The sequence below is a fragment of the Muscardinus avellanarius genome, assembly GCF_963383645.1.
Source record: "Muscardinus avellanarius genome assembly, chromosome: 18".
Classification (NCBI taxonomy): Eukaryota; Metazoa; Chordata; class Mammalia; order Rodentia; family Gliridae; genus Muscardinus; species Muscardinus avellanarius.
The window spans coordinates 40857548-40878987 of record NC_137804.1 but is presented as its reverse complement, the minus strand read 5'-3'; the positions used below and the strand labels follow the sequence as shown (position 1 = coordinate 40878987).

The following is a 21440-nucleotide window of genomic DNA, read 5'->3' as shown; positions in this document are numbered from 1 at the left end:
ACAGCAATGAGCGCCCGGGCCGCTCGGCCCCGCAGCCGGCGAGGGAGGCCTCCTCCGCCCGTAAGTGTCCCCCTCTGCCCCCCACACCCAGCCCCGCGCGCCCAGCACCCGGGCCGGCTCAAACTGGCCTGGGCGTCATTGCAGGTTGAGCTGGACCCCGTGGCTGAGAGCTCAGAGGAGGTGGAGGCCACGGGCGGGAGCTCCCAGCCCAGCCCTGTGCTCCCTCGGGAGACGGGCAGTCCCCAGCTGTTGGGCCCCGCAGCGGAGGTCAGCGGCCAGGGACAGGGCAGCAGGTAAGACCCGCCTGGCTGTGCCCGGCGCCCCACCCCGGGCCCATCTTTGCCACCTGTAAACCCGCCAGTGTTCCCCGCGCCCCTGCTCGCACACCTGCCATGGCGCCCTATTGCCCTCCTCTGCCTGAATTCCAAGCCCCTGCGTAATGTGGTCCTGGGCTTGACACCAGGCCTGCCCACCCCAGATGATCCCGTTTCCAGAGCCTTCTGTGCCTTCCGCCTAGGCCTTTGCCCACGCACTCCTTGCAAACCCCAGCTCACTGCTCAAGGTGCTTCCAGCCCCAGGCCTCCTGGACCAAGTCCCCTCCTCCCTGCACTTGCAAGCCCGGTGTGACCCAGGGACACCAGCCCAGGACAGGAGACCGTGACAGCCCAGCTGGTCACACTTCCCGGGACCGCGGTTCCGTCCCAGACCTCCCTGCTGGTGCCCAGTGGCTCAGGGGCTGGCTTGGCCTTTGCAGGACCGAGCTGAGCTCTCTGGAGGACTCTGGTGGGGGTCCAGCCTCAGCCGCGGAGAGACCACAGGAGCCCGCAGTGCAAGCCCCCCAGGCCCCGGAGGCAGACCTACCCCAGGGGGAGACTGCCCCCACCGGGACGGGGCCCCCCGATGTCTTCCAGAGCCTCCAGCACACCCTGAGCTCACTGGAAGCAGCTGCCTCTGCCTGGCGTCACCGGCCCCCAAGCCGTCCAGGGCCAGCAGAGGCGGAGGGCAGAACCGGGGTGCTGCCGGGGCCCACCAGGGATCAGGAGGGGCCCGGGAGCCGCTGCCAGCAGGAGGCAGCGCGCCTCGCTGAGAGGAATGGCTGGCTGCGGTTGGCCCTGGGCAGCCGTGTGGACGAGCTGCTCCGCACGCAGCGCTCCCTGCAGGCCCTGCAGGCCGAGAAGGAGACGCTGCAGAGAGAGGTGAGTGGACGGCCCGAGCCCCCCGCCCAGGCTCCCCATCTGAGGGGGGTGGCCTGGCACAAACAACATTTGCACATTTAGTCACTCAACAAACCCTGATGGAAGCCGGGCGTGGTGGGCACGCTTGTAATCCCAGCATTTGGGAGGCAGAGACAGGAGGACCGCGGTTCGCGGACAGCTCAGCTCTTAGGGAAGCCCTCTGCAGCTCAGTGAGACCCGGTTTCAAAATAAAGAATAAGCCGAGAGTGGTGGCGCACGCTTGTAATCCCCGCGCTTGGGAGGCTGAGACAGGAGGGCCACGCAGGTTCAAAGCCAGCCTCAGCTACTTAGTGAAGCTCTCAGCAACTTAGTGAGACCCTGTTTCCAAATAAAGTATAAAATAGGTCTGGGAGTATAGCCTGGAGGTAGAAAGCCTCTGGATTCCACCCCAGTACCACCAAAAAAACAAAAATAGGGTTGGGTGTAGCTCGGAGGTAGAATGTCCCTGCACCCCCTACCCCCACCCCCGTCAAAAAAAAAAAAAAGCTAGCTTGGATGTAGAATGTCACTGGCTTAATAGAAAGAAAGAACGAACAGTAGGAGGCCCAGGGGAAGGGAGAGAGAGGGCAGGAGGAGAGCGCAGGGCGCCAGGGCAGGTCCCCGCCTGGGGGCTGCGGCCATGGGCTTGCTCGGGGTGAGGTACAGCCGCAGGGGTTGGGCAGGTGCGCAGGGCGCCCTCTGGCGGCTGCGGGGACAACAGGCGGCCCGGGTGGGGGCAGAATCCAGGGGCTGCGTGATACCTGGTCCAGGCCTCGAGGTGGAGAGTCTGGAGTAGCAGAGGGGAGGGGCTCCTGGCCGGCATGGCGGTGCACAACTGTTATCCCAGTACTCGGGAGGCTGAGACAGGAGGATCGCAGGATCGCGGACAGCCTCCGCAACGTGGTGAGACTCTCTGCAACCTAGTGAGACCCTGTTTTCAAAATAAAAATAAGGCCAGGCGTGGTCGCACACACTTGTCATCCCCGCGCTTGGGAGGCGGAGACAGGAAGATCGCGCAGGTTCGAAGCCAGCCGCGCTGGCTTAAGAGACCCTGTTTCCAAATAAAAATATAAAAAATAGGTCTGGGAGTGTAGCCTGGAGGTAGAAGGGTTTCCAGGAACCCCAGTACCACCACCAAAAAACAAAAACAAACAAAAAAAACCCAAAACAAAATAAAGAATAATAAGTAGAGTTGGGGGTATAGCTCAGAAGTAGAATGCCCCTCATTCCATCCCCAGTACTGCAAAAAATTAAAATAAAAACAAAAAGTAGGACTGATGGTGTAGCTCGAAGGTAGAATGAGGTTCAATCCTTAGTACCAAGAAAGAAAGAAAGAGAGAGAGAGAGAGAGAAAGAGAGAGAGAGAGAGAGAGAGAGAGAGAGAGAGAGAGAGGGAGAGGGAGCGAGCGCCGGGCGTGGCAGTGCACGCTTGTAACTGCAGTACTTAGGAGGCTCTGGTAGGAGGTTTGAGACCAGCCTCAGCAACTTATCAAGGCCCCTAGTGCCTTAGTGATACCCTGTTTCAACATTAAAAAAAGAAAAAAGAGCTAGGGATATAGCTCAGATGAGAATGTTCCTTGGTTCTCGCCCCTGTGCCAAGGGGGGGTAGACGGACAATACAGACAATATTTGTAGACCCTGTACACATCCGCCTGTAGACATTGTATCACCTCCAGATGATTTAAGATACCTGATTCAATATAAATACTGAGTAAACAGTGGGTACCTTGTATCGCTTGGAGAAGTCACCTGATATGATGCACACGCTGCTTATGTAGTGGTTACATTGTATTGTTCTTTGTTTTATTTATTTATTTTTTGTGGTGCCTGGGATGGAACCCAGGGGCACTCTACCTCCAAGCTACACCCCAACCCTATTTTTTATTCTTTATTTTGAAACCGGGTCTCACTGAGTTGCAGAGGGCCTCATTAACTAGCTTGAGGCTGTCCGCGAACCGCGATCCTCCAGTCTCGGCTGGAATGCTGGGATTACAAGCGTGCGCCACCACGCCTGGCAGCAATCTCCTGTTTTGAGTATTTTGGGTCGCTCTTTGGCTGAACCTGGGAACAGATATGGAGATTTTTTTTTTGGTGGTACTGGGGGTGGAACCCAGAGGCTTTCTACCTCCGGGCTATACTCCCAGACCTTTTTTAAGCGTGTGCCACCACGCCCGGCTTTATATGGAGATTTAATGCTTGTGCTAGCCCAGTGCTCAGAGCAGACACTTGGGTGTCCCGAGCACGTGGGTGACATTGCGTGTCCGGTGACTGAGCACGATAGCAGGAGGAATCCTCGCCTCCGGCCAGTAACTAGACTCACTGCATGTGGAATTCATGGGTTTCATCTCCAGCACCCTCCCAAAAATGAAGTTCCCTTTCCTGAGCGTAGGGGCTTGCACCTGGAGGCCCAGCCATGCAGGAAACTGAGGCAGGAAGATCGCTGGAAGCACCTTGCAAGACCATCTCAGCGAATAAGCTGGGCATGGTGGGGGCGTGCCTGTAATCTTATTACTTAGGAGGCTGAGACAGGAGGATCGCGGGTTTGAGACCAGCCTCGGCAACTTAGCAAGCCTCTCAGCAACTCCGTAAGACTGTTTCCCAACAAAAAATAAAAAGAGCTAGCTGGAGCCAGGCGTGGTGGGCACGCTTGTAATCCCAGCATTCAGGAGGCTGAGACCAGAGGATTGCGGTTCGCGGACAGCCTCAACCACTTAGTGAGGCCTTCTGCAATTCAGTGAGACCCTGTTTCAAAATAAAGAATAAAAAAATAGGGCTAGGTGTCACTTGGAGGTAGAATGACCCTGGGTTCCATCCCCAGTACCACACACACACACACAAAAATAAATAGATATAAAAATAAAAATAGCTGGAGGTGTGGCTTGAATGTGGAACACTCCTGGGTTCCATCCTTAGGACCACAAAGGAATACGTGTAAACAAGCAGACTCCTTCTTCTAGCACAGTGGGGGCCGTTTTTCTGTTGGAAAAGATTATTGAGTTACAAAGGTCATGTCAAGGTCATGCAGCGAGGGTTTGGGGGTGAGTATCTGGGCTCCTGTCTTCCAGCCAGGACTCTGACCGCTGGGAACAGCCTTGGGGTTGGCTGGCAGGTGGCTGGCCCAGCCTCATGTCGGCCCTTGTCCCTCCCAGGCCCAGGAGCTCCAGGATTCCCTGACAAGGCGGGAGTCCTCCACGCCCTGCCACAGCCAAGCCGGCGGCCCAGGCAGTGACTCGAGCAGCTCCGGGCCAGAAGGGGAGGCCTGGGAGACTCGGGTGAGCATTACAGGTTCAAAGCCCTGGTCCTAGCCAGGTGCAGTGGCGCCTACCTGTAATCCCAGTACTTGGGAGGTTGAGACAGAAAGATCGCAGGTTCGAAGCCAGCCTTGGCAACTTAGTGTGGTTCTCAGCACCCCAGTGAGACCCTTTTTCCAAATAAGAAATAAAATCAGACTGAGGACGTGGCTCAGAGGGAGGATGCCCCTGGTTCCATTCCCAGTACCACACACACAGGCACACACACAAAATCAATCCTGATCCCGATGTCCTTAATATTTAGGGAGAATGAGATTCAATTCCTGTTCATAAGATCCAATCACATTTGGGATGGGAAAGGCCTAAAACCAGGATCCTGGGCTCTTAATGATATAATAATCTGGGTAAATCAAGTCACCTCTTTCTGGCAGGATTCCTCTATGGCACACCCTCTGCTCCGGCGTCTCCGGAGTCATTCCAGTTCCCACACCCTTGGGTTCCTTCCCGTGCAGCCCCTTTCCCCCGAGATGCACGTCATGGAAGCCCGGCTGGAGCAGCTCCGGGGGTAAGGGGCACAGATGCTGAGCGCTTAAGGGCACTGCCCCCCCCAACCAGCTCTGGGCCACAATCCTGGGAATCTGAGGCTAAAACGGGACGGAGGCGGGTGGGCATCGGACCCTGGCCACCGGGGCGGCCTCGTACTGTCCGTCTTTTCTGCCTTCGGAGGTAGAAGCATGGAGAAGCTCAAGTGCTTCAACCGGCTGCTGCTGGCTGTGCTCCAGGGGCACAAGGGCCGCTGCGAGGGCCTGAGCATGCGGCTGGGCCAGCGGGAGGCGGAGGCCACAGCTCTGCGCCTGGCCCTGCAGTACAGGTCAGTGCACCGCCCAGAGGGACGGGCTGCCCGGGACGACCCCGCCACGCAGGCAGGCAGGGCCTGCGGCAGGCTGCACGCCGCTCCGGAGGTCCCCTTGAGGCAGTCTTGGTGCAAGGGCTGCTGGGGGAGTGCGGCTGTCGAGGGAGGACGGGGCCAGGAGCGCTGGGTCCGGAGCTGCCCAGCCAGAGGGGGCCGGGTGTCCGGCAGCAGCGGCGCTCAGAGCTGGTGTCCACAGCGAGGACTGCGAGGAGGCGTACAGGGTGCTGCTTGCTCTGCGGGAGGCCCCCTCGGGAGCAGGGGACGAAGCCCCCAAGGGTGACCTGCAGGTGGTGGAGAAGGAAGCTTGGAGACTGCTGGCACAGGAGGAGGCTGCCATGGATGGAGGGACGGCACAGCCAAGGTACCCCTGGGCGCCATGCTGACCAGCACGTAAGGTTCCGGGTGGGAACGCGGTCCTCGGGGATGGCGGCCTGCCTGTTGGGTTCAGCCTGGCTGCACCCAGCAAAGTTGGCACTGAACTGACCATGACTGGTTGGCATGCCGCCCGACGGACTCAACTTAAGGGCAGAATGAAACTCAACAACGGGCACCCACACGGGTGGTACTAAGCGGTGATCACCGATCACAACAGCCATGACAGTGCCCAGTGGGCTTGGCCTGATGCCTGTCAGTACCCACCAGGGTGGGCACGATGCTGCCCAAGCAGTTAGCAGACTGGCTGACGGCGCCCCTTGGGCCGGCCACGACGGTGCTCTCGGGTGGATGCGGTGCTGTCTGCCATGTTGTCATGAGATGGCACCCACAGGTTTTGCTGTCATGGCGTCCTCGTGTGGGCACGAGCGTGGTGGCCCTTGGTTGGCCTGATGGTGTCTGCCGTGCTTTGCTGATGGGGTCCACTGGAGTTGGTGCGGCGGTGCTGAGCACACCATGATGGCCTGGGGCCCAAGCTCCATCCCGTTCAGGAAGATAGGGACTTCCCAGGCCGCCATGCCCCTGCGCCAATGCAGCGCCCCCTCCTGTCTCCGGCAGCCCGGGGGACAGCAGCACGGATAGGCCCGCAGCCCAGGAAGCCGCGGCCCGGCTCCGAGGCTACATCCAGCGCCTCCAGGAGCGCCGTGCTCTGGTGAAGATCCCCCCAGCGCCAGCCCCCACCTCGGCCCTGCCGCTCACTGTGCCCCACGCAGAAGCCATGGTGCAGGCCATCCTGGACACCCAGCCCGGCCTCGCCCTGCCCCGGCTGGAGAAGACGCAGATCCAGCAGGACCTGCTGGCCACGCGGGTATGGCCGGGCAGAGGTTACCGTGTGGGGCTCCCCGGACAACTTTGCTGAGGCTGAGAGGGCTGGGCAAGGGATCCTTCTAGCACACTGGGGGCAGGTTTCTTGGAAGAAGGAGAATTCGACTCGAGGTTTTGAGGGATGAATAGGAGCTGGTCCCATGGGAGTCAGTTTCTCATTAAGATTCCGAATCAGCCTTTTCCAAATGCTCTGCCTAGAGCCGGGCGCGGTGGCGCTCGCTGGTAATCCCAGCATTCGGGAGGCTGAGACCTGAGGATTGCGGTTCGAGGACAGCCTCAACTACTTAGTGAGGCCTTCCGCATCTCAGTGAGACCCTGTTTCAAAATAAATAATAAAAAAATTGGGCAGGGGGTGTAGCTCGGAGGTCACATGCCTCTGGGTTCCATCTCCCCAGACCCGCAAAACACACACACACACGTATATATGTGGCGTAGCTTGGAGGTCGAATGCACCTGGGTTCCATCTCCAGACAACACCCCTCCAAAAAAAAGCGCTATTTGTGGCCGTGAGGCTTTGCCTGGCCGGCCCTCAGCGGGCGCCTCCCAGGACCTCAGTTTCCCCTGCGGTTGACCTTAGTCACAACTTCTCTGCCCTCGCACGGTCCTGCAGGAGACCCTGGCCGACCTGACCCTGCGGCTGCAGCTGGTGCGGCGGGAGAAGCGCGGGCTGGAGCTGCGGGAGGCCGCGCTGCGAGCCCTGGGCCCCGCGCATGCGCTGCTGCTGGAGCAGATGCGCTGGGAGCGCGCGCAGCTGGGGGCTGGCGGGGCCCAGAGTAGCGAGGGCCGCAGCAGTGACGACGACAGCAGCGGGGACGAGGACTGGGCCCAGGTGAGCCACCCAGGCCTGGTGGGGGCTGCAGCAGCTCCAGAGCCCCACCTGGTGGCGTGCCTGTGGCTCTGGTCGCCGGGGAGGCCGAGACAGGAGGATCGCAGGCCGAAGCCAGCCTCAGCAATTTAGGGAGGCACTGTTTCAAGAGAAAAACTAGCCGGGCGTGGCGGGGCACGCTTGTAATCCCAGCATTGGGAGGCTGAGACAGGAGGATCGCGGTTCGCGGACAGCCTCAGCTACTTAGTGAGGCCCTCTGCAACTCAGTGAGACCCTGTTTCAAAATAAAGAATAAAAAATCGGGCTGGGGGTGTAGCTCAGAGGTAGAAGGCCCTTGGACTCAATCCATTGCACAAGGAAGAAGAAAATAAAAAAGAAAGAAAGAAAGAGAAAAAAGAAAGAAAGGTAGGTAGGGAGAGTAGTTTGGAGGCAGAACACCCCTGGGTTCAGAACTCCCTCCATCCATTAAAAAAAAAAAAAAAAAAAAAATCTACCCTTAAACTCCCTTACACTTGTTTCTGTATCAAGAACAAGTTGTAGTGGATGCCTGTATTTTGTAGGTTTTCTTTGAAGGTACTAAGCCAGACTAGCTGTGGCTGCGAGCTTCCCCACAAGGGGTTTAGGGTGCCCGCTCAGCCCCGCACCTCCCTCTCAGAGCCCAGCCGGTGCCCTGGCCCTCCAGTTTCCGCTTCCTGTTTATTTATTTTTTGTTTTTTATTTTTTGCAGGTCTGGGGATGAAGCCCAGGGGCATTCGACCTCTGAGCTACACCCCCTGCCCTATTTTTTATTCCTTATTTTGCAACAGGGTCTCACTGAGTTGCAGCGGGCCTCACTAAGTAGCTGAGGCTGTCCACGAACTGTGATCCTCAGGTCTCAGCCTCCCGAATGCTGGGATTACAAGCGTGCGCCACCACGCCCGGCTTCCTTTTCCTGTGTAATCCTGACTTTACTCTGCTTATTTTTTTTATTTTTTAAATTAATTAATTAATTAATTTTTTTTGTGTGTGGTACTGGAGGTGGAACCCAGCTTTTCTACCTCCGGGCTACACTCCCAGACCAATTTTCTATTTTATTTGGAAACAGGTTCTCACTAAGTTGCTGAGAGCCTCACTCAGTAGCTGAGGCTGGCTTGGAATCTGTGCGATCCTCCTGTCTCAGCCTCCCAAGCGCTGGGATGACAAGTGAGCGCCATCACGCCCGGCTTTACTCTGCTTAAAGAGAGAGTCTTTGGTGATTTACAAAACCCTCAGTGCCCAGCATCACCATCATCATTACTATTATTAATTATTATTATTATTAATTATTTTGCAGTTCTGGGATGGAACCCAGTGGCATTCTACCTCTGAGCTACACCCCCAGCTCCATTTTTTATTATTTTGGTTTTTTATTTTTATTTATTTATTTTTGTGGGTCTGGGGGTGGAACCCAGGGGCATTCGACCTCCGAGCTACACCCCCTGCCCTGTTTTTTTATTCCTTATTTTGAAACAGGGTCTCATTGAGTAGCAAAGGGCCTCCCTAAGTAGCTGAGGCTGTTGGAGAGAGTCGATCCTCCGGTCTCAGCCTCCCGAATGCTGGGATTACACACGTGCGCCACCACGCCCGGCTTCCTATTTTATATTTTATTTGGAAACACGGTCTCGCTAAGTTGCTGCGAGTCTCACTGAGTTGATGCAGCTGGCCTTACACCTGCCACCCTCCTGCCTTGGCCCCCCAAGTACTGGGGTGACCGGCAAGTGCCACCGGGCCCGGCTTCATCAAGTCCTTGGCCTCTGTCCTGAGCTCAGAGTCCCCTCCTCCAGGCCGCCCTCGGGGACTGTCTTGGAGGCCGAGGGTCTGTCTAGTCGCTCAGGCCCATTTTGCCCCATGGGCGTCTCCCCACCTTGAGGGCCTCTGCCGCGCGGTGTGACCGCTGTCTGACTGCTGTGGCCTCTCCCTCTGCCCCCTAGGGCCCTCGTGCTGTCCCCAGCGGCCCTGGCGACGCAGATCAGGTGGGCCGAGTGTGGGACCCGCAGAAGCGCGCCGGGGAGCTGGACGCCTCGCTGGCTCGGTGCGCGCCCGGGCTGCGGTGGGCAGGGCGCGGGGCGGCGGGCGGGCGGGCGGGGAGGCCGTGAGTCCCTCTGCCCACCTCTGCTCAGGGCCCTGGACCTCCGGGAGCGGCTGCAGGCCCTGCGGGAGCTGCTGGACCGCGAGGCCCAGGAGGGGCGGGCCCGGCGCGCGCGGAGCGCGGAGCTCCACGGCGACTTGTGCAGGGCTCACAGGTGCGCGCGCAGCCCGGCCTCCCTCCCCGGGCCTCAGTTTACCCCCTGTAGGATGGGCGACCAGCCCCACGGCCCCCACACCTCCGCGGGTGCTCCCCGGAGCTCACACGGCCCCCCAGCGCAGGCGCCGGGGTGTCGCTGGGGCCCTGGGTGGGGCGGGGTGGAGGCCACCCCCTGGTTCAGCCGCCCGCCTCCCCCCGCAGCGCCCTGGTCTCCGCCTTCCGGGCGGCGCACCGGAAGCAGGAAGAGCAGCGCCGGAAGTTGGAGCAGCAGGTGGCGCTCATGGCTGCCAGGCAGGCCGAGGAGCTGGCGAGGCTGGAGGCCGCCGCCAGAGCCCTGGAGACAGCCCGGCCTCCGCCGCCGGGGGAGACTCTGCTGTAGCCCCGCGTCGGCCCGGGTGTGCCAGCGCGCAGACTGTGCCCTGGAGGGAGGCTGGCGTGGGGGGTGACTTCGTGGGGCCATGCACAAGGGGTGCGGGGGCCCTGCTGGGGGAAGGCTGGGCGTCAGAAGAAGGCTGTGTCCTTCACCTGCCACCACGGAGGGCCTGGACTTGACGTCTTGGGCCACGCCCAAAGCAACCTGGATGGGGGGACAGGGACCCCCAGACTGGGACATCACAGTCCCGGGTCAGTGATGTAGCGGGGCCAGGGCTGAAGTCCTACCTGTTCTCTCTGTTTGGAAGCCCAGATCACACCTGCCATCCCAGTGCTTGGGAGGCGGAGACAGGAGGATCTCAGGGTCAAGGACAGCCTCCTCAACTGACCGGGACTCTTGACAACTTATTGAGACCCTGTTTCAAAATAAAAAATAAAGCCAGGCATGGTGGCACATGCTTGTCATCCCAGTTCTTGGGAGGCTGAGACAGGAAGATCTGGGTTTGTAGATAGCTTCAGCTACTTAGTGAGGCCCTCCGCGGCTTATTAAGAATTAAGAATAAATAAAGCTGGGCATGGTGGCCCATGCTTGTAATCCCAGTACTTGGGAGGGTGAGACGGGAGGATCGCAGACTCGAGGCCAGCCTCAGCAACTTGGGGAGATTTTTCCGCAACCTAGCAACCCTGTTTCAAAACCAAAAATAAAAAAATGGCTGGGGGTATACCTTCGAGGTTGACTGGCCCTGTTCAATCCTCAACAGCACACACATGCACGCAGAATTGAAGAGCTAAGGTAAGGGGGTTCTAGCGCGGGGGCTTCTGGGAACCCAGTGTGGTCCGGCCTCCTCCTGGAGGAATGGAAGCTGTGGGAAGTGTTTTTGCCGGGTTAGTAGTGAGCAGCTGGTCAGCATCTCGTTTGCATAGGCCACACTCACACCCTGCAGATAATTTGCATAAGCCACACCCAACCACCACAAACCAGGGGCTGGGTTGGGTAAGGGGGACGGGAGCCCTCCAGCCAGGCTGAGATTAATGGCCATCTCCTGGGCGGGGCCTTCGGGAACCCAAGAAAAGGATTAGAAAGGATGGTCCCCAGCCTGAGCAGGGCTCCAGGCCGCACCTGTGCAGGTGCGAGGGGGCTGGCAGGTCAGCCCCCCATCAGCCTGGGAGCTGGACTCCAGAACCAGAGGGGTGGGATGCTGGGGCTGATGAACTCTCCTTTGAAAAAAGCAGGGAAACTGAGGCGGGTGGCCCCCCCGCAGGCAGCAAAAGAGCTGGCTTCACACCTCCTTCCCTGCCTCCCCAAGGAGCTCTGTGCCCCAGGCCCCGGGTGCCCTTGTGGCCTGGGGGGGAGAGCAGGAAGCCAAGGTCACCTGCGGGGGGCGGGGCAGGTTCCCAGGCTGGCTCAGCAGTGTCTGGCAGTTCCCACGGGTGCCCCCACAGCAGATGGGCCCAGGCCCCTTTGTCCCTGGTCCCCAGGCATCACAAGGTCAAATGTCACCGCGGGGCCACGGGCAGGGGTCAGGGGGGCGGGGCCGGGCTTCAGCTCACCCCCAGATGGGCCCCACGGGCCTGTGGGGGTGGCGGGGCCACTGAGAGAATTCTGGGAGGTCCGGGGGGGCCTGGAACCACCCCATTCTGGGGTCAGTGGAAAGGGGGGTCCTACCTGCTCTGGCCTCCCATCCAGTCCCAGCCCCTCCCCAGACTCATCTCTGGGAGGCTGTCCGCCTGCCTCCCCAGTCCTGGCTTCCAGAGCCTTCTCTCCCTCCCAGAGTCCCCTGTGATCCATCCTCTGAGACACCCCCACCTCTAAAGAGGCTGGCAGGTCCAGGCTGTGGCCCGAGCCCCTGTCCTTACCCTAAATGACCAGCCAAGGCCCCAATCGCCTCGAAGCTGGAGACCCAAAGTGTCCTCACCTACCAGGCCCCTCCCCATAGGCCGGACAGAGGACTGGATCCAGTCGGACGCTTGGGAAGCCCTCACTCCAGCTGCAGCCTCCTGCCCTCCATTTCACCAGGCCTCACCTCGCTGGGCCAGGCCTTCTGGGAGGCCGCGCCGGCTGTCCCCGAAGCACGGGCTCCCTTTCCTGAGTATCATCTCTGACCCCCCCCCCCCCCAGGCGAGGCTCCTCTGGGGAGGGGGAGGCCTGCCCAGAGCCCCCAGCTGAGAGGCCACAGGGGCAGAGCCCACTGCCGCTCTCAGGCCCAGCCCCGGCCCGGTGTCCAGCTCAGGGCCTAGGGCTAGGCTGGAGAGCACGCTGGGCCGCCGGACCTTCTGGACTCTGGCTGGAGGTGAAAGGTCACTGGAGGAAGGGCTCTTCCGGGCAGTTGCATCGAGCAGGCCTGGAGACCCGGGCCCAGGCCTCCCGGTGCCCCGTGGGGGCCCCGTGCAAGAGGTGTTGGAGCTGGTGGGAGCCTGGTCTGGCAGAGGACACCGCGGGCGGGGCGGCAGCTGCGGGCGGCTTGGCGGGGCCATCTGCGGGCCAGCCGGGGCCGGGCCCAGGCCTTTCTGTCACTCACGGGCTGGAAAGGAAATGAAGGGGGAAAGAAACAGGCCGGGGCGCTGGGCCTTCTGGAGAGAGGCCCCTGACCTCACAGCGGGGCCGCGGGGCCGGATCCCCGCATCCCTCGGCCCTGGGGGCTCCGGCACCAGGTGTCCGCCCAGGCAGAGAGGGCGGGGAGCGGGGCGGGCCCGCGACTTGGTGCCAGAGAGAGCCACCGCGAGCCGGCCCGTGTGCGGGTGTGCGCGGGCGTGCGCGGGCGTGCGAGTGTGCGGGTGCGCGAGTGTGCGCGGGCGTGCGCGGGTGTGCACGGGCGTGCGAGTGTGCGGGTGTGCGCGGGCGTGCGAGTGTGTGCGGGTGCGCGAGTGTGCGCGGGCGTGCGCGGGTGTGTGCGGGCGTGCGCCGCGGGGGCGGCCCGGCCACGCTCCCGCCCGGCCCGGACGCGCGGGTGGGGGAGGGCGGGCCCGCAGGGGTTAAGGCGCGGGTGGGGGAGGCTCAGCGGCCGGCGCCCCGCCCCCGCGGCCACCCATGCCCTTATAAGGGCGGCCGTCGCCGGGGCAACGCGCCCGCCCCCCGCCCGCGGCGCCCCGCCCCCGCCCGCGGCGCGGATGGCCCGGCGAGGGTCAGGCGGCCGCGGCGAGGCGGGCGGCCAGCGCAGGCCCAGCCGGCCGGCAGCGCGGCGGGGGGCGCAGGCCGGGGGGGGCGCGGGCGCGGGCGCGGGCGGGGCGGGGGGCGCGGGGCCCTCCCCCGCGAGTCGCGGCCAAAGTTTCCCCGCGCCGCGCGCGCCCCGATGGCGGCCCGCTGAGCGCCCGGCCGGCATGGCCCGCGCGCCCCCGCCGGGGCCCCAGGGCGGCGCGGCGCGAGTCCCCGGGGCCCCCGGCCTCTAGCGCGGCCCGAGCCGGCCCGACCGGTTCCGCCGGGAAGTTGCGCGAAACTTTTCCGGGGCCGGGGCCGGGGGCGCGGGGGGCGATGGCCATGGTGGCCGGCGGCTGGGGCGGCCCGGGCGGCGGCGCCAACGGCGTGGGCCCGGCGGGCGGCCTCCCCCGCGCGGCCGAGGACGACGCGGCCTCGCCCCCCGGCGCCAGCGACGCGGAGCCGGGCGAGGAGGAGCGGCCGGGGCCGCAGGCGGACTGCGTGGTGTGCGGCGACAAGTCGAGCGGCAAGCACTACGGCGTCTTCACCTGCGAGGGCTGCAAGAGCTTCTTCAAGCGCAGCATCCGCCGCAACCTCAGCTACACCTGCCGGTGAGCGGCCGGCCGCGGTCACCTGGGCCCGCGGTCACCTGGGGCCGCGGCGTGCAGCCCCCCCCGCCCCGGTCGGTGGCCCCGCGGCGGCTCCCGCCCGGCCCCGCGCCCCCCCCCGGCCTCACTTCGCTCTGGGGAGGGGCGATCGCGGCCCCGAGAGGGGCGGGGGGCGCTGTTCGGGAACGGGACCCCCGCCCCCGGGCGCCCCTTCTCTCGGGGACGAGCGCGCGGGACCCCCCGCGGGACTCGAACGTGCAACTTGGACGCGCGGCCCGCGGCGTCCAGGGCCATTGTCTGCGGCCGCGCGGATCGATACGGCGCGCCCTTGGGGTCAAATATCACTTCCAAAGTCGCCCCGGCGGCCGCGGCGGCCGGGAGGAGGCCGGGCCGGCCCCGGGCAGTCTCCTCCCCGCGGAGGGCCCGGCCGTGGACGGGGAGCTGGGCCTGCGCGGCACGGCCACCCCCAGGGTCACCGGAAACGGCCGCCGGAGGGCCGGCAGGGCCACCGGAATTGACCGCACCCCCACACCCCCGGGCTCCGCGCAGACCCGGGGTCCTGGACCCTCCCATAAACTTTGGGGCGGCCCGGGCCAGATGGGAGTCACGTGGCTGAGGCCCCTGGGCCGTCCCGGGCTGGAGACCCCCTCTCGCAGGGCGTGGCCTCGCCAGCCATCCTGGTTGGTCCCCTGGAGAAGGGGGTTGGGTGTCCGGCCCGGATGGCGAGTCCCCTTTCCCCCCCTCTTGATATTGGCAGGCCCTGCACCCCCCAGAACCGTGCCTGGTCTCTGCAGGACAGCCCACTTGCCCAGGGCAGAGCTGAGGTCGCAGGGCACACAGCCCGCCTGGCTGAGCCCCGGCGCCTGTGGGGCTGGGGGCCTGTGTCCCCAGGGCAGGGCTGATGGTGGGGGGGGCTGCGCGGCTGCCGAGTGGACCCATCCCGGGCAGGGCCGTGGGGGGCCGGGGAGGGGCGGTGTCCTCCAGTGCTAACTGGGTTAGACTTTGCCCTCATTCCCACACTCCAGTGAGCTCGGGCTGGGTCTTTGGGGGGGCAGCAGGAGAAGGGGGGGCTGGAGCTGTCTTGGGGCCCCTGGGGGCAGCACCGACAGGGGCGATTCCTGAGTCTGAGCTGTGTGACCTAGGCAAGTCACCGTCCACTCTGAGCCTTCAGTTCACCCAGCCATCAGCATGGGTCTGAAGGAGGCAGAGGTCCCCCTGCGATTTCAGGGAAGGAGTGAGGGGCTCCGCCTGGGGGTCAGGCTGGCTGCAGGAGGCCGCAGGGGAGCAGGGCCAGGCCAGGCAGAAGAGCCCGGGAGCGCTTAGGGGCGCACCGGGGAGCCGTGTTGTAGATGGGATCACAGGCACATGCGTCTGCCATGCGGGGCCATGGGGAGCCACAGAGGGTGTGTGAGCAGGGGAGGCTGTGACCAGTTGGACTGGAGGCCGGTGCAGGGCCGCGTCCTGTGGTCGTGGAGCCCAGGAGGACGGGTCAGCTTGGGCAGCACCGCGGGGCTCCTCAGGAGAAGGAGGGCTGGGCCGGAAGCCAGGGCGCAGGCCGAGTCGCCGTGGCTGGGCAGAGCACCTATTCGCAAGGATAGATAACGGGAAGAACTCGCGGGTTTTCCTCTGTCCACCTGAGGAGGCAGATCTCAGCTCCACAGAGGGGGAAGTCGAGGCAGAAGCTCAGGGCCTCCTGGGCTGCGGGGGTGGGGGCGGGGGAGGCCCAGCCGCAGGCCTGGCAGGTTCTGCCCCGCTGCCTGGACCCTCCCACTGCCCGCCGCCCGCTTTGTCCAGGTTCCGCCCGAGTTCCCTCCGCCCTAGGGGGGCTCAGCCAGGGCCTCCATCGTCGTCCTGGCCGCGGCCGGGTGCCATGCCGCCCCCGGGGCCCCGGCCAAGCAGATGGTGTGTGGGTTCCGTTTCCTGATGGGGAAACTGAGCCTCTGCTGCGGGCTGGGTGCAGGGGATGCGCGCAGCGGCCTCCTCTGATGGCCGGAGAGCTTGCCCTTCTGTTTGTCACTGGGGCCCCTTGGCGAGGGGCTGCCTGGCCCGGGGCGAGGCGGGGGACGGGAGCTCGCTGCCCGTCCTGGAAGGGGCAGCGGCCGTCCCCGAGGAGGCGCTCTGCTCAGAGGAGGGGAGGTGGCGCGGGCCTTCCAGGGGACCAGGGGCTCCTTCGTTTACTGATTCATTCATTCAAGCTGGGGCCCATGAGCAGCTGGCCCTTGGCCCGGCCCAGTCACCTAGGGCACAAAGTCCAGCCCCGGCCCGGCCCTCCTCTGCCCTCACCCGCACCCTTGAAACAAAGTCCGCCTTGCAGCCTGACAGAGACCGAGTGACATGAGCCTGTTTGGTTCTGTTTTTGCATCCCACACCTTTGTCTGGATGGAGCGCGGCTTCTCTAGTCGCTCGGGGAAACTCCTACTCATCCTTCAAAACCCAGTTCCAAGGGTCTTTCTGGTGTGCTCATCTGCTTCTCTCGAACACTCCTATTCATCCGTCAGTGCCCATCCCAGTTGTCCACCTTCCCTTGCAAGCCTGCACGCGGAGCCGCGGAGCAGCACCTCGCGAGTCCCAGGGGCCACTTCCGTAGACAGCTCGTGGGGTGGCCCGGGGCGGTGGGTGTGGGTGTCACAGGGAGCGCTGGCTTGTGTCCCCAGATCCAACCGGGACTGCCAGATTGACCAGCACCATCGGAACCAGTGCCAGTACTGCCGCCTCAAGAAGTGCTTCCGGGTGGGCATGCGGAAGGAGGGTGAGTGGGGCTGCCGGCCTCGGGCCCCTCCTGTCCTCGCCACGCGGCCTAGGCTGCAGGAATCCAGTTACGCCCTGCCGCTTCCGCCCGCTTCCCAGCAGCCCCTGCAGGGCCTCCAGGGCCAGCGCCCAGCCCTGACATCTGGGTGACCTCCCGGCCCTCTCTGAACAAGGATATAGTTTTTATTTGATTTGCTTTCCTCCGCCCAGTGCTGCGCTGTTTGCCCAAGGCTGGGCCTCGGCCAGATTAAGGGGAAAGGTGGCTTGCCCTTGCTCCTGACCCCGGGTGCTGGGAGCCCAGGGGACCTGGTGGACAGATGCATGCTGGGTAGCTGGGCCTAAGACTGCCAGACACCCTCAGAATTCAGGAGGAACCGCAGCCAAGCCTGGTGGCTCACGGATCATCCCGGTATTTGGGAGGCTGAGTCGGGAGGATCGCAGGTTCAAGGCCTGCCTGGGTAGCTGAGTAAGACCTCAGCAACTGAGCAAGGCCCTGCTGCAAAAACCAAGAGGCTGGGGTGTGACTCAGAGGTGGAGCATCAAATACATAGATAAGCACGTTAGATAAGGAGGGTTCAGGTGGAGCCCAGAGATGCCAGCCCAGAGCCCTTGGCCGGGTCCCTGTGCCGGGCCACGGCCAAGCTGACCGATCTTTCTAAGATCTCCTGTTTAAAGCCGGTTTCCTCTTGCCAGGCCTCTAGGGGAAGCTGGGACAGGCTGCTGTAAAAACCATTTGACTGCCGGGCATGGTGGCACATGCTTATCACAGGGCACAGGCCTGGGGTGGCGCTCCGAGGGAGAATGCCCCTGGGTTCAATCCTCAGTTCTTAAAAAATAAATAAAAGCCATTTGTCATCGGGTGCAGATGACAAAGCCCGTAATCCCGGTGACTTGGGAGGCCGAGGTAAGAGGAGTGCAAGCTCCAGGCCAGCCCGGTCAGCAAAGACATGTCAAAGTAAAAAATGAAAGCCTGGTATAGCGGCACTTACCTGTAAGCAGGAGGATTGCAGGTTCAAAGCCACCCTCAGCAACTTGGCAGGACCTCATCTCAAAGTAAACACAGGGCTGAAGGGCGTCTCGGTGTTGGAGCACCCCTGAGTTCAAGCCCCAGTACTGCAAAAGTAAACCCCAAACCGACCTCCCAAGCCCCTTAAGACTCCCCAGCTGTTTGGCATTTGGTCGCTCTAAGTCTAGAGCGACTCTCTTGTCCCTCCTTCTCCAGCCTGGATTTTGCCCCTATTCCATTTGATTTCAGACCCTGACAGGCCTCAAGTCAGGACCCCTGGGCTCCAGTCTCAGTGGTGGGGAACTTTTGTGACCATGCTTGTGCTGCAGTGCTCTACCTCAGGGCCTTTGCACAGGCTGTGCCCGTGCCCACAGTGCTCTCCCTCTGGATCTCGGCCTGGCTCCCTCCTTCCCTTCCTCACACATCGCCTCCCCATCCACCTTGCTCTGTAATCTCCTGACCCCCTCACCAGGATGCTGGGCAGGGAGTTTTGTGTCTTGTTCACACAAGCTCGGGGCCTGGTATACAGTAGGCGCTCAGTGGGCAGTTCCCGGTTTGAACCACTAGCCCTTCCCTCGTGGCAGTAGACGGTATCTACGTGGCTCACCCAGGTTCTTTTTTAAGTTGGTGATGGCGCTGTCATGGTATTATCTGCATCTTACAGATGAGGAATCTGGTCAGGGAGGCCTCGTGCCAGGACCGGGGCGCGGGCTGGGCTGAGATTGGGGCTGGGTGAGCTGTGGAGCTGGTGACCCCGCCCCGGGGGCGGCTGCAGGATCCCCCTCCGCCAGCTCCACTCTGGGTTGACCCGGAGTTCACAGGGCAAGCCAGCTAATTAAAGCCCATTAATTAGCCTCGCCTGGCACCCTGCCCAGGCAGCTTCTTTGCCTGGCCCTCTCTGGCACAGGCCAGGGCCTCGCGCACGCAGCCAGCTCGCCTTTGTGCCTCAGTTTCCCCCTCCCACCCCCCTGGTGGTCACCCGGGAACCTGGACCCAGGTCGGTAGCATGGCAGGACTCCTGGGCCCGCTGCTCCTGTTCTGTGGCGGACTTGCTACGCCTGAGCTGTGCCCCGGCCCTTTTAATTTTTTGTTTTGAAACAGGGCCTGCTGGGCATGGTGGTCCCAGAGCTTGGGAGGCTGAGACAGGAGGATTTGGGTTCGTGGCCAGCCTCAGCTACCTAGGCCCTCTGCCACTCAGTGAGACCCTGTTTCAAAATAAGGAATAAAAAATAGGCCTGGGGGTGTAGCTCAGGGGTTGAATGCCCCTGGGTTCCATCCCAGTCCTGGGGGGGGGGGACAAAAAGAAACGGGGTCTCTAGGTTGCTGAGAATCTCACTTAAGGCGCTGGGGCTGGACTCAAACCTACAATCCTGACTCAGCCTCCCAAGTACTGGAGTCCAGGCGTGTGCCAGCACCCCCAGTCCAGCTGTTAATTATTGAGGGCCCCTGGCGGCCGGGACCCCACTCCCCACACTGGGCCCGGACACACCACACCTGCCTAGGGGGCCCCCGGGCAGGCGGGGGAGCCCAGGGAAGGAGGGGGAACGGGAAGAGCCCCCGCGTGGGGTCCTGGCCGCCAGCTGGGGTCAGCTGGGGACCCGTGATGGGCGGAGGGGGGGTCGTGGCCCACACCTCGGGCGAGCCCAGCGAGGGGTGGGCGGGGACGCGGCGGGGGCCGGGGGCGCCCGGTGACCCCGCCCCGCGCCCTCTCCCCGCAGCGGTGCAGCGCGGCCGCATCCCGCACGCCCTGCCGGGGGCCGCGGCCTCGGGCAGCCCCCCGGGCCCGCTGGCGGCGGCGGGCGGAGACCTGTTCCCGGGCCAGCCGGTGTCGGAGCTGATCGCGCAGCTGCTGCGCGCCGAGCCCTACCCCGCGGCGGCCGGGCGCTTCGGCGCGGGCGGCGGCGCCGTGCTGGGCATCGACAACGTGTGCGAGCTGGCGGCGCGGCTGCTCTTCAGCACCGTGGAGTGGGCGCGCCACGCGCCCTTCTTCCCCGAGCTGCCGGTGGCCGACCAGGTGGCGCTGCTGCGCCTCAGCTGGAGCGAGCTGTTCGTGCTGAACGCGGCGCAGGCCGCGCTGCCCCTGCACACGGCGCCGCTGCTGGCCGCCGCGGGGCTGCACGCCGCGCCCATGGCCGCCGAGCGCGCCGTGGCCTTCATGGACCAGGTGCGCGCCTTCCAGGAGCAGGTGGACAAGCTGGGCCGCCTGCAGGTGGACTCGGCCGAGTACGGCTGCCTCAAGGCCATCGCGCTCTTCACGCCGGGTGAGCCGCCGGGGGGGGGGGCTGGGGAGGGCGCGCGGACCCGAGGCTGGGCCCAGACCCCCGCTCAGGGTCCTGGAAACCCCTCTCACCTAGACACCCGGCCCAGGCTCCACCCCACGGCCCCAGAGCCTTCAGGCCCCGCCCCCGAGTTCCTGACCCCTCTCCCAGCCCTGGCTCAGCACTCATCCCCAGGCCCCGCCCCTAGGTCAGAGACCCCGCCTCCAGGGCCTCCTGACCTGGACTCTGCACCCCAAGGCTCTAGACCTCCGGTGCCCCAAGACCCAGCCCCTGCTTCCTGGACCCTCAACCCGCACGCAGCCTGCTCCTCCTAAGACCCTGGACGCGGACCCTGCACCCCGTGCTCCCTGAACCCGGCGCAGCCCCTGAGGCCTCCCGCTGCTTGATTCCTGCCCCCCCCCCCCCCCGGACCTCTGACCCAGCCCCCTGCCCCACTACAGCCTCCTGGTAGCCAGGGCTGCCTGGGCACAGGGTCATGGCTTGGAGGCCCCGTCCACAGAAGCCCTTAGTAGACCCGGTGCCCCTGCCACTCTGCAGGTTTTGGGGGGCGTTAGGGGCGGGACCCAGGGTCTCTTGCATGCCATCCCTTTTTATATGTTCTCTAACCTGGCCTCGAGCTTTCGGGCCTCCTGCCTTAGCCTCCTCGCGGGCCCTGTGCCCCCATCTCTGAACACAGCCACAGTGTGTGCAGAACCCGGGGGGCTCTGCAAGCTCCAGCCGCCCACCCTCTGACCCTCCCCGTGTCCACCCAGATGCCTGTGGCCTCTCGGACCCTGCCCACGTGGAAAGCCTGCAGGAGAAGGCGCAGGTAGCCCTCACCGAGTACGTGCGCGCCCAGTACCCGTCCCAGCCGCAGCGCTTCGGCCGCCTGCTGCTGCGGCTGCCCGCCCTGCGCGCCGTGCCCGCCTCGCTCATCTCCCAGCTGTTCTTCATGCGCCTGGTCGGCAAGACGCCCATCGAGACGCTGATCCGAGACATGCTGCTGTCGGGAAGCACCTTCAACTGGCCCTACTCGGGCCAGTGACGGCCGGCGCCGGATGGAGGAACCGGACGCTCGGGAACCGGGGCGGCCCCCGGCTTCCCTCCTGACACACCTGTTTTTTAAAGACTGTAAAATGTTTGTCTTTTCTGTTTTTTAAATCATCACCAAACCAAAAAGAGACTGATTTTCTGGACCCCAGCCAGGTCTTTCCTGGCGCCCCCTGGCCGGGGCGATCCCAGAGCCACCTGGGCTCTGAGCGTGGACCGGCGGCCGGCCCTGCCTGATGGTCAGGGCCTGGTGTCTGGACCGCGGGGATGGTGTGTGCCCGGCGCTTGCTCCGGACACTGACACACATCGGACACTACGTGACAAGCCCGTGAAGGCGGATAATAAAGGTGTTTCCTACCTGCACAGCCTCCCTCGGCATCCTTTGGGGCCCCGCCCAGTGCAGCGTGGCTGACAACTGCTGCATGTGCCTGGCCGGTGCCGTTTTGTTTCTGTTATTGGGGGATGGACTCTGGGCATTCTACCTCTGAGCCAAACCCCCGGCCCTAGTTTACTTTTTCCTTTGAAATTCGGTCTAAGTTG

At 63.5% G+C, this 21440-nt stretch overlaps 2 protein-coding genes across 2 annotated transcripts; both read left to right on the top strand.

Moving 5' to 3' along the window:
* Positions 1–6: 6 nt before the first annotated feature.
* On the top strand, positions 7–10103 carry USHBP1 (USH1 protein network component harmonin binding protein 1; the record flags this gene model as incomplete). Its single annotated transcript, XM_080715418.1, has 13 exons — positions 7–60; positions 145–293; positions 550–621; positions 755–1196; positions 4364–4486; positions 4897–5030; positions 5196–5336; positions 5575–5739; positions 6369–6618; positions 7246–7464; positions 9411–9511; positions 9600–9722; positions 9926–10103. 13 exons carry the CDS (start codon positions 7–9, stop codon positions 10101–10103), a joined length of 2151 nt encoding a protein of 716 aa, XP_080571544.1.
* Positions 10104–13565: 3462 nt separating this feature from the next.
* Positions 13566–20894, top strand: NR2F6 (nuclear receptor subfamily 2 group F member 6; the record flags this gene model as incomplete). Its single annotated transcript, XM_080715283.1, has 4 exons — positions 13566–13840; positions 16492–16586; positions 19310–19852; positions 20623–20894. 4 exons carry the CDS (start codon positions 13566–13568, stop codon positions 20892–20894), a joined length of 1185 nt encoding a protein of 394 aa, XP_080571409.1.
* Positions 20895–21440: the final 546 nt, after the last annotated feature.